The sequence below is a fragment of the Zosterops lateralis genome, assembly GCF_965231275.1.
Source record: "Zosterops lateralis genome assembly, chromosome: 6".
Taxonomy (NCBI): Eukaryota; Metazoa; Chordata; class Aves; order Passeriformes; family Zosteropidae; genus Zosterops; species Zosterops lateralis.
This window is the reverse complement of record NC_139761.1, coordinates 25,612,364-25,624,911: the sequence shown is the minus strand read 5'-3', so window position 1 is coordinate 25,624,911 and position 12,548 is coordinate 25,612,364. Positions and strand designations below refer to the sequence as shown.

General features: G+C 39.0%; 1 protein-coding gene across 6 annotated transcripts in view; it reads left to right on the top strand.

The window, feature by feature from the left end:
* The window catches only part of NPAS3 (neuronal PAS domain protein 3), a gene marked incomplete at both ends in the record, with an annotated part of 580,623 nt that extends 574,055 nt beyond the window's left edge, over window positions 1–6,568 (top strand). For 5 of the 6 annotated variants that reach the window (XM_083863228.1, XM_083863227.1, XM_083863226.1 and 2 more), the window contains 2 exons: window positions 2,268–2,395; window positions 5,259–6,568. In XM_083863228.1, the coding sequence (XP_083719354.1) occupies window positions 2,268–2,395; window positions 5,259–6,568 (1,438 nt within the window). The remainder of the gene's footprint in view (window positions 1–2,267; window positions 2,396–5,258) is intronic. The other variant, XM_083863229.1, reaches the window with a different exon arrangement.
* Between the last annotated feature and the right edge of the window lie 5,980 nt (window positions 6,569–12,548).

Here is a 12,548-nt window from a genome sequence, read left to right as displayed (position 1 = left end):
CTGGCCTGTTCTCCTTTTAAGTTGCTTGTCATGGTTTGTTAAATTCCCTTTGATGCCATGAGAGTTCAAAGTGATGTCTAGAGGTTAGATTGTGACTTATTATGCCAAGTCCAGCAAGCCCTGAAGAGACTGTGCCTGCCTAAACTTGCATGTTGAAATGCTTTTGATTCCCCTTTTGGGGAAGAGAAGGAAGCAACCCCTAGCAGGAGAGCACTGAAGGGGTACTGTGGGAAACCTCGCCTGGCAGTGGAGTTTTCACTGGGACTTGCGATTTTTTGGCCTGATATGATTGGGCACAGGCTTTTCTGAATATATCCTTATCCTGCTACTTTTTTTGGCTCTTTTTTGCAAGTGTGAGGCAGAATGCAGCATTTCAAGAAGTCAGCTTAAGGCTGACAATTCTGAACTGGAAGTAGAGCTTCACTGCCCTGGTCCTGAACAGGGCTGAAAAATGCCCAGAAAAGTCCTCATATTTCCAGCTCTAGCTGTAAAAGTTATTCATAAGAATTATGAACAGCTGCCTCCATCCTCCTTGCTGCTTTCCAGACAATAGGTGAACCTAGTTCACAAACATCCCACAAAATAATTTTTTCTACAAGCAGGATATACCTAGCAAAAAAAGAAAAGCAGTGTGGTCTTCCCCAGGTCTCCTCCCAGAACCTGATTTTTCTAGTGTATTCCATTCACCAGTCTGTTAGAGAAATATTAACATCTTCACTGAATTTGTATTTTTAATTTAGATTTCTCCTTGTACTGGAATCCACAAAAGATCCAAATGTCCAAATAATATTTTAATAACAGATCAAGGCATAATTAGGTCTACTCTTAGCAGGAGTACTGGTCTGTATACATTTCCATGCATTAGAAAGTATGATTCAGCTGTCTGTAAAAGGATAGACTAATTATAGTGACAGGGAGGATTAATGCTGTTCTTGTTCTAGCAACTTGTTATTCACAGTATGAAAGCCCTCAAACATCTTTTGCTTGGAGGGGGCAAATTTGGGGACTGCCCTGGGATGCAAAAGAATAAAGTCACTTTGTCAGGACAAAGCCATAAAAATGATAATTGTAACGTGGCATCTCAATGTGAACTGTGTGAACTCTGAGTTTTCACAGTACACTCTAAGAGGCTGAATATGAGCACACTGTCATTGTAATATTGTGTCAGGCACCCCCAGTGCTGCCTCACATTCTATGTAGAACCGTGGATTTTCTGTTTTACCAGACTTGAATTTCAACTGCATGGAAATGCTCACCTATTCAACATTATTAAAGACTTTGTTATTTTTAATATTCTCTACCTCTTATGTTTAGCTATGTCTGTTCCCTTGCATTTGCATGCATTTAAGAAATGAACATATTTTAAAAGGTACAAACCAAGCAAAAGCATAGTGTTGTAGGAGTTTTCTTCCATTTCTCTGGCAGTGTAGCTTTTTTAGATTGCAGTCATGTTCATTGCTAACAAGTCACAGGTGAGCACCACATGAGCAGATGAAGATATGATTATAATGGGTGTGTTGACAGTTCTTTATCCCTAACATATGCATCTTAACATGCACATGTGCATCTGTCACATAGTTAGAGAGGTTGTTTTTGGTTTCTTGCTGATGCGGATATATGTGTGCAGTGTTTAAAATTATATTATCTATTTTATCTAATTTTTGGCCAGATTCTTTGGAGCAGGGGTCACTTCTTTAGCCCTAGCTGAGCACCATCTTAATAATTTCATGTATTATATGCTTGATTAAAATGTGGAAAACTGAAATGTTGAGAAAAACAGGTATTGAAAGGATTCTGGCAAGGCTGATAGAGAACATTTCCACAGAGATAACTCTAATAGACATTGCCAGTGGGAGAGAAACAGATTGGAAAAGTTAAAACACCCTCTCTGTCCTCCCAGGCACAGTAATGGGATCGAAATCAAGATATTTTGTTGTTGGATGATTACACAGTGTAGCTATACTGCTAGATATCACACAAGCCACGATGTCCCACTTCAGCAAGGATGCTTTGATAGCTCTAAAACTTCACTAGAATCAAACAAGGTTTAGTACCTGGTCAATAAAAGTATTTGACTGCAGTATCAAAATAAACCTTCACAAAATCCCTGCTGTGAAACTCTGAAGCCAAAAATATATGTTTCTGTGTTTACTCTGCTATTCTTCCTATTTATGTTCTTTGTTCCTGAGCTTTGATATGAAAAGAGGAAAAAAAACATGAAACTGCAATTCATCCAATTGTGTTTATATTTGCTGTATCCTCTTCAGTAATCCAGAGTACAAGGACACTCCAATGGATATTGCACAACTTCCTCACCTGCCAGAGAAAACCTCAGAATCCTCAGAGACCTCTGACTCAGAATCAGACTCAAAGGACAACTCAGGTAACACACATGGTGTGCCTTTACACCCCCAAGAGGTTCATATCATGAAAGCCACATGGTCAGCTTTCCAGTTGCTTTTACTTCTTAAGTATTTTTCCATTATTAAAAAATAAAATAAAATAAAAAAACACAACCCAACAACAATGTTAAATTGAAAAACACTAGCAAAATTTTTAAATTACCTTAGCATTTCCATTTCCTTAGAATTTCTCTTCACTTTCTTCATGCATTCTTGCCTACATAGCACCAAACTAAATATTTGATTTCCCAGCTGTGCTTATGGACAGGTATTATGACTTGTACAGAGGACTTGGGATTGCAACTGTTGAATAAAATTCAAGTTCTTCTCTTTCCAGAGTAGGCAGACATTATACAGAAAGGTCTCTTCTGTCAATCTTTATGACTCTTTTCCCTGTATAAATACGTTCTTGAAGAGTCTCACTAGGGGGCAGTGAAGATTGAAAAAATTGAGAGTTTTCTTGGGTTAAAAGTTATATTTAATTAAAGTGTGTGGGTTCAAGAACTTGTTTCTCACCTCTTTAAGTCTGGGACTTAAGATGTTTCTTAAAAGCTGAGTGTACTTGTCAAGCTCTATGTGTAAATTAATCCTACAGATGGTCCAGTGCACAGATGGTTCACACATTCCCTGTTAGTTTTAACAGTGGTCACCTAGGCACAGGTGCAAATAATCTGGCCTTGAAAGAAGTGTGTTTTCCTCTAGCTCAAGAGGTAAAGATGTTACTCAGTTGTTGTATGTAGGATAGACGGATGGATAGATAGATAGATAGATAGATAGATAGATAGATAGATAGATAGACAGACAGACAGACAGATAATTTTTCTCTCATGTCTATGACAACAACCAAAAACAGTCTAGAGAAAATGGATCACAATGATATAAATCAAGAAAAAGCAAGAAGTGTATCAGGATATTATATTATATTATATTATATTATATTATATTATATTATATTATATTATATTATATTAATTATATGGCTGTTCTCTTTTATCTTTTGCTTTTATTTTTTTCTCCTTTGACAGCTTGGTTTAAGTCAATGTGCAGGCTTGCTGACCACTGTCATTGGGAATTTCTTCATCCATTCCCAGTGTTTCCTTTATGCTGTCTTGTTCCTAAATAGCCAAATAACACATATGTGGAGAACAGTTTGCATTTCCCATATACACTGGGAGTTTCTCCAGGTGAGAACATGAGAAGTACATGTACATTCATGACTTCTAAAGCTGATGCAGAGCAAGACAGCATTCCAAAGGTGCACAGATATCTACATCTCAGAAGGAGATGTCTGGGAGTCTTGGAAGACAGAAGACACAGGGGTTGTTTATTACAAAGCAATTAAATAGAAATGCTGAAGGACCTAAAATTGAAACAGTATTTTGGATGAAACCAACAAGTTCAGTTCAAGCTGTGATATAATCCCAGGCAAATACTGTGTAGCTTTATACCGCCTCACTCTTAGACCACTCTTCCCCAGCTAGAAACCATGCCCTTAAAAGAAAGCATCTTCAAAAAAAGGAAGAAAAAACTGAAGCAGAAATTCAGTCCTAGGTGGAACAAAAAGCTGGATGAGACTTAGGGGTTTACAGCTGCTACTTTGTTCCTGTAGGTTTTATTTTTTAAAAGGAGGTGTCTCTCTGCTGCTGCTCACACAAGCAAAAGTCTCACTAACTGACTTGTGAAGTGCAGTGTCCTGAATGCTCAGGCAGCTTTCCGGTCTAACCCACCTTCAGCAATTCTGGGAAATAGTTTGGTGTTGACACGGCTCCAGAAGTAACCAATATCTTTTTAGGCAAACTGGTCCTTCCCCTCTCCACCTAAAACAAAGATATTGAAAAGGGTAGTACTTGGCTCTGATGAGTGAAAAACGTCTTTCATTAGGCAACAAAAGATTTCTGGCTGGTCTGTAAAGGACGGGGTTTCCTGAAACCTTTTGTGACCCTTTCAAACATAGTGTGATAATGGAGCATATTCAGTCTCAAAGCTGCTTTGGCTCTCCAAGTCCAGTGGACTAGAGTGTTTATCTCACCCGTATTAGAATTATAATTAAAGGAATTCAGGCAAGAAGAGTGACAGCTTCTCAGTGCTGTAGCTGTGTTATTTTCAATGGTCTTTAGATGATTTGGATCAATAAAGAATTTAATTCACTGGTTGATTATTTTTTCTGTAGTTTTTTATCTTTTTTATCCTTCAGGAGAATGTGAGAAGAAAGTCTAGCAACATAGCAAAATTGTTTTAACAGTAAACTGGTTTATTTATTCATTTAAACTGGTTTATTCATTCATGCAGATTTATACATGAGTTGCTTCTCCTCTCACATAGGAGGAAATCAGCAGTAATTCCACTGCAGCCAGAGACTCTATGTCACTTCAAAAGTGGCAATGGTCAAAGGAAAATGAGATGAGAGTACTAGAATCTTCATTAGTAAATAGTGCTATGCATGGATGCCTGCCTACTGTAGAACATGGATGTGAAAGAACAATCACCAGAACATAACAGTGATAATGGGATTGTTCACTGACTCCTCTTTGGATGGCACAGCTACAATGCCATTGTGCTCACAGCTGTCAACATGATTCTTGTCCAGTGAGCAGATGAACAGGCCCCCTCAATCAAGGTGCAGCCATATAGTATAGGTTCTAGTGCATTAACAATCCTGAGTCAGAGACATTCATGGTGATCAAAACTCTCCCAACACAACACAGAAAAAAAAAATGCAGCTGTAGAGAATATAATGTCTTTTGCTAAAAAAAGGTTAAAGCAAATTCAATCTCATTGGTAGGTAGCAATCTGGACTTGGATTACACTATTATCTTCCTATTGCTAATGCTTTGTTTCACTTTCGTTTTGCTCCAGAGGACAATGAGAACTCAAAGTCAGATGAGAAAGGAAACCAGTCAGAAAACAGTGAAGACCCTGAATCCGACAGGAAAAAGTCAGGAAATCAGTCAGATAATGAAATGAACTGTAATGAGGATGGGAACAGCTCCAGCAACCAGGACAGCAGGGACAGTGATGACAGCTTTGAAAACTCAGACTTCGAGAATCAAAAGGCCCCTGAGGACAGTTTTGGCACTCTTGGCTCTATGCAGATCAAGGTGGAGCGCTATGTTGAGAGTGAGTCAGACTTGCGGTTGCAGAACTGTGAATCGCTGACCTCCGACAGTGCCAAGGACTCAGACAGTGCAGGTGAAGTAAATGCCCAGTCTTCCAGCAAACATCAGAAGAGGAAGAAGAGGAGAAAAAAGCAAAAGGGAGGCAGCATGACCCGGAGAAGGCTGTCAAGCACCTCAAGTCCAAATGGACTTGACTCAGCTTTGGTGGACCAGCCCCAGCTGCTCTCGTCACCAAACAGTGCCTCAGTGCTCAAAATTAAAACAGAAATCTCAGAACCTATCAATTTTGATAATGATAGCAGTATTTGGAATTATCCACCCAACAGGGAAATCTCAAGGAATGAATCACCCTACAGTATGACCAAGCCCCCCAGCTCCGAGCACTTCCCTTCCCCCCAAGCCAGCAGTAGTTTACATGTCTCCATTCCAGACTCTGTTCTCACCCCACCAGGGACTGAAAATACTGCCAGCCGTAAAACTCAGTTCAGCACCTCATCCAACTCGGCCTTGGCTCCAGTGTCCTCTGACCCTTTGTCACCCCCACTTTCAGCATCTCCAAGGGACAAACATCCAGGAGGTCCCACAGCGTCCAACTCTTTGTTGTACACTGGGGATCTGGAAGCCCTTCAGAGGTTACAAGCAGGCAATGTGGTGCTTCCTTTGGTTCACAGGGTAACGGGAACCCTTGCTGCGACCAGCACTGCTGCTCAGAGGGTCTACACCACTGGCACTATTCGGTATGCTCCAGCTGAAGTTACTTTAGCCATGCAGGGCAACCTCCTCCCTAACACCCATGCTGTTAACTTTGTTGATGTTAACAGCCCCAGCTTTGGTCTGGATCCTAAAACACCGATGGAAATGCTCTACCACCACGTTCACCGACTCAACATGTCGGGACCGTTTGGAAGTGCTGTGAGCGGGGCCAGCCTGACCCAAATGCCTGCAGGGAATGTGTTCACAACTGCCGAAGGACTTTTTTCCACTCTTCCATTTCCTGTGTACAGCAATGGCATTCACACTACACAGACTCTGGAACGGAAAGAGGATTGAAATATGACCACATACTGTGTTCAGTGTTATACTCTGAGGCATAGACTATGTTTTAATTTAGACCTTTAATTCTAGCACTTTGAATTTGAGCAGGTCAGCTTATTATCTCAATATGATGGTCCCCATTTCATTCCCTTTCTCTTTAACTTGACTTATTCTTTAATGTAAAGATATTTTTTTATTTTTGCCTTCAGAGAGTCGAAGTACCAGTTGCCTGCCATTTTGTCTTCTTCTAAGATGTGTGTTTTTTCCTTTGCATCTTTATTAAGATGCCTTTAATATGTGTATGCCTCTGCCATAGAATACTCAGTGTTGTGGTAAAGAGATTTTAAAGTGACAACCATTGGTTTTACTTCAAAATGATCTTGATATGATCAAGATTAAAAGAGACAAGAATAAACAATGTGCCCTGTTTGACTAAGTCAAATGAAAGGGGGGTTTTGTTCCTAATTCCTTTAAAATAGGGGATAGTATTTTAGAATTTTATGCAGAGTTTAATTCTCTTTTTATGGTTAAGATTTTCTTACTTGCACATAAAATAATTTGGGTTCTTAAAAAGTTAATTTCTGGCCTGTGACTAGAATGTTAAAAAGTTGGACTAAATGTTAATTACAGAAACTTTAACTTAATTTCTAAAACCATGGTGCTATCATTTATTAATCTGTAATGTCTTCATACAATATGCAGCTTGTGGGCTGGGTTTTTTGGAAAGAATGTGTTCCGTACTGGTTTATAGTGGGGTGCTGCAGTCTCCTTGGTTAGTTAAGACAAAAGCCCTCATTACCATTTGCTGCAGGACTTAAAATTTGTTACCTCCAAACTAACAAGCATAGCCTCACATCAAATTTAAATGGGTCAGGAAGCCTTTTTCAAAAAGAGCTTAAAAACAAAAAACTCAATTTAATTGACGCGAGGAGCAGTTTCTTAGGTGCATATTGTTTTGCTTTATTTTTTTCTCAGTGTAACTGAGGCTAATTTTACAACATCAAATAACACTTCAGAGTAAAAAAAGAAAACAGAAGAACTATTTAACATGTTTTATTTTGTTTTTCATTTAATATTATAGAGGGAAGGTTGTAAATTTCTTTTTTGTTCTTTGATTTGGGGGGTGTTTTTTTTGTTATTTTCTTTTTCCTTATTTCTAGTGTTGAAACCAATATGTTTTAAAACTAAAGGATGGGTTAATAAGCTTGAAATAGATAACTACAACTGAAAACTGCACATTAAGTAAAAGAAAAGAAATCTCCTATTTTGTCTTTGTTGCCAGAAATCACAGTGTAGTGTCAAACACTCCAAATGACTGTCAAATATAAATTCTTCTTCCACTCCATCTTTGGCAGCTGTTTGTTAAGGCATCTAATAACAGATGTGAGAACTGTAATGTGTACAATGTGTAAGTGTCCTTGGCTGTCAGTCCCATTGCAGTTTCAATGTGTGTTACTATATGCAGTATATACTAAGCTAATGTAGTTGTTTTGTCCTTTGTCTTCTCTGTGCTTTATCTCTAGTCCGGAGTGGTAAAGTCCCATTCCTGCAGTCCTAGTGAACCAGTGATTCTTGGGGGTTAGTGGTTTTTGTGTGGTGGCCTTCCTCTGTAATGTCACCTTATGCTGCTTCCACTGTCTGTATACCTTTTAATTTCTGCTGTTGCTTTGCTGTTGTGTATTCTCAAACCTCTCTCCCCCCCCTTCCTTTCTCCCCTCCTCCTCCACATGTTTCCCCTCTCTCTTTCTCTCGCTCTCTCGTTCTCTCTTCTTCACTCTCAGAGATAAAAGACTCTTAACTAGCTCAAGGTTAATGGAGCCATTTTTCCCACAGAGGAATTCTGGGTATGACTTACTCTTCCAGTGTACCCCACAATGCACTACGGAGTAATGCTCAGATATATTAAGCAAATTGACGCCATATAGCCTCAGTTGTTAACATTCCCAGAGTCCTTGTGCTCGAACTGTAAGCAGAGGGTGCATTTCTTTGGTTTTCTCCTAGGTAGCCTGGCAGAGCAATATGTAGAGCAATTACCAGTGAGATAGGAAATTCTTTCAAAGGTCAACTGGCATTGTTTTAAAAGGAAACTGAGCTTAGAATTGTCATATATATTCGCTTATGTGTGCAATGCTAATGTATTAACTCAGCTGTCCTTCGAATTTTTCATCACTCACTGTGTTGAGTCAATTTCTGCGGTAGCTTTGAATTTGAGAAGTAGGTCCAAGTCACAGAGGAGTGATAGCAAAAAAGGAATTGGATGCTAGAAATTTAATTAATGAGCTTTTAAAGGTTCCATGGGAAGGATTTATGTAGGTCTGAAAAAGGCGAGAAAGCTGATTGGGAAATTCAAAGTTTAATTTTGGAAGCTCTGCTCTAGCTATGGAACAATCAAAGGACTGCACCTATCAGCTACAAAGAACAGCTAGACAGCTGTTGTTGTTTTGGGTTTTTTTTATAAATGTTTCTGTGTTGTGTCAAAATGATTTCTGGTGATTTAAACTAACAGATAATCACAGCTGCTGTCTAAATCCATAGTGTTTAAAATTACAAAATGAAAAAAAAAACTTCATTACCTGTGAAGACTGTGTCTGTGTTTTTAACTATTTCTTGTACAAATATATGAAATCTTTTATGAGGAGACTGGTGCCAAGTAGCTGAATAATGGGGAAAGGGATTCTGTTCGTATAAATCTTAGCAGTGTTACCAACTCTACAATATAAAAAAATTAAAATGTTAAAAAGTGACAGCTATGGTACATTTATTTTGTGTTAAGCTAACCGAATTTAACTTCTTGAGTGCCTGGCTTATTTGAAACATTTTTTTCATTGATCATTGATAATGCTGCAAATCAGAAATGTACATACTTCATTTACAACAGGGTTCTTTTTATACTTTTGTAGATTCTCATACATGTCATACATGGTTGTCTTTATGTAACTTAATTTTTTTTCATCCCGCAGGTGCCATTTTCATAATAAACTTCTCTTGGATTTGTTACTATCTGGCATCATTTCTTTTACATATAACCATCCTGACTAATGAATGCTGGTAGTATTTGTTTGAGCAGGTATTTTTAATCGTTTTGTAAAAAAAAAAAAAAAAAAAAGAAAAAAAAAGAAAAAAAGAAAAAAAAGAAAATAACTAAAATACTGTAGGAAAAAAAAAAGAGGAAAAAGCAAGATTTTATTAACACTTGTGAAATGAAGAAAGGAAGCTGTCAAGATGTAGGTTAAGAATGCTAATCCAAATACTACAACAAACTTGCCACCATTCTAAATTCTCAGCTACCCCAACTCATTGTCATATTGAGCATTTTTATGCACATTATCAAAGCTGAATAATGGACCTGCAACATTAACCACTACAGAAAGTGTGCATTTTTTCCTTGATTAATGCACATTGGAAGAGGTCAGCTTTTGTACATTAATCATTTAAAATGCACTTTATATTTTCATTTTGGTACTCTACAGTGTTACAGTGAAACTCTTCAGTCACACTATATCCTACCTAGGCTGCTGATTCTTTTAAATGTGTACTTTCTTTCCCCAGAGTGGCAACCTGTAAGTTGTTGGTGTCGTGCTGCTAGACATTCTGCCTTACCAACTGAGGATAGAAGCATTTTCCAGTGCAGAACTGACAAGCAAAAAGCGTTGGTCCCACAAATGAAAGGGAGAAAAAAAGTCAAGTACAGTTTTGATTACAGAGATATCCACACACAGGGGCTAGCCTTAAAAAGGGAGCAATCTGCATAAATTCGGGGCGGGGGGGGGGGGGGGTGGAATGCCCAGGTTAAGTGGTTTTGGTCTCTGCAGTGAAAAGCAGGGAGAAGCTCAGGCACAGGAGATGCCTCCCCAGGTACCATGGCTGTGTGCTGACTCTGTGCCTGCTGCTGCATGTACAGAGGATGGGCTGGGGGTGGGACAGGAGCAGAGTGGAAGCCTTCTCACCCACCACAGTTCTTCATTCATTGCCTTTCTTTACAGTGCCTCTCCCACCTGTGACAAAATATTTCCAAATTCCTTTTTTTTTTTTTTTGTTATTGCTGAGTATGCAGTCTCTAAGAATGCAAATTTGCCAACAGCCAAAATTTCTAAGCAACTTTGAGTGCCTAATCTCTTCTCTTCTGTATGTCCACTTAGAAATTAATGCTACTGGGCTAGTCATTCTGGGTCAAATTCTGTTTGCCTTATAAATGCTGAGTAAAACTGTCTAGTCACAGTTTGCAACACAACTCTTTACTGTGAAAGATACACTCAGCTGAAGAGTATGTGAATCTGGCTTGCTGGGCTGATTTTAAAAAAATGTGCACAATTATAGCTCAGGGAGCCAGCTCAGTACCTTAATAGATTGAAGTCAGGCTCTTTGAGCTTCCAAGCAGTTCAGGATGCCCACTTCCCAGGCTCCAAGCATTGACTTTGATACAACTCCAAGTTGCAGGGGGTAGAAAGAAGCAGAGGTTAGCAGTGCTGCTTTCAGCTCTGCTTGCATGTTCCAGTTGGCAATGCATCTTGTTTATAAGGTAGCTAAGGCTGCCAATGCCAGCTGAGAGAAAAACAGAATTTAAATGCAGATTGAAAGAATGACCAGAATAAAGCTTAATGGAAGAATAACACGCCTGTTCCAAATAAGTGTTAAGAAGTATTAGTAAAGCCACTAATTCCAAGAAGGGGCTTGAGAGGGGCATTTCTGAGCTGTTATAAGGGAGTTTTTTATATCTCAACCATACTGCCTACATATGCATCAGAGCATGAAGTTGATAGTCAAACTTAGACTGCTCTAAGATTTGCAGTTGAATGAGGAAGTTTGTGTATTAACGAAAATTATGGAAAGGCCATTTTGTGGGGGGTTTCCATAGTGATGCTGTTGCACTTGTCTATCTCTGTTATCTGCAGCAACCTTAATAAACAAAATCAACTGTTCGAAAATGTTGAGCCCTTTGAAAAGGGTTCTTTGGGGTAGGCCTAGCTGCTATCTTTGTAATATTTGAGAAAGAACTTTTTGCCATGCAGGAAGTTGAGCAAACTTTCTTGAGTCATTTCATCGAAGAACATTTCCCAAAACATCTGGTCTCAGTAACTGCCACCTCTAGAAAACTTGCTCTTAGCCCACTTGTTTTGCAAGGTGATGTATGCAGGTATTTAAAAGTTAGCTCAAGGGTTGCAAGAAGAAAAGGGTTCTTTCAAAGCCTCATGATTCTGAGAAGTTACAGTGAAAGAAAAATATTTCAGGAGTACTTAAATAATCAGCTCTGACAGCTTGCACTGGTGCTTTTGCACGGTGGCCGTGTCAGTGGAGTAACTGCGATGCCCCTGACAGCACATTTATTGTTATGATTCTAGGAAATGCATTAGTTTAAATGTGTCAGTGTTCTCAGAGCTATTTGCATAGTATTTTCCCTTCTTACCATCATAATTTCTTTATTTTCATTTTAGGGTTGGGGGAGGAGGGTGGAAAGACTGGATATGCATTGTCAACCAGTTTAATGAACTGTCATCTATCCAGTGAGTTTACTGAAGAGCCTACAGAAATGTTAACAAATGGGATGTCACCAGAGCCACAGACACTCAGGTAAGATCAAACCCTTTATAAAACACGCACATGTGTGCACACAGACATTCAGATCTGCTACCCCTGAAAGCTAGTTGGGCTTTCAGACTGGGCAGAGTGGTACCTCTGTATATATGCATAATAAAGGTCCTTTCTTCCACCTATTCTTTCATTCTTTCATCATCCAAGTGAGAATTGGAAGCTATTTTCATAAAACCTATCAAACCACATCCACTTTCTTCAGCAAATCATAGAATCATAGAGTGGTTTGGGTTGGGAGAAACCTTAAAGATAATTTAGTTCCAGCCCCCTTGCCATGGGCAGGGATGCCACCTACTAGATCAGGTTGCTTAAGGCCCCATGCAACCCAGTGTTGAATATTTCAAGAGATGGGTTGTCCACAACTTCTTTGAGCAACCTGTTCCAGTGATTCACTACTCTTTGAGTA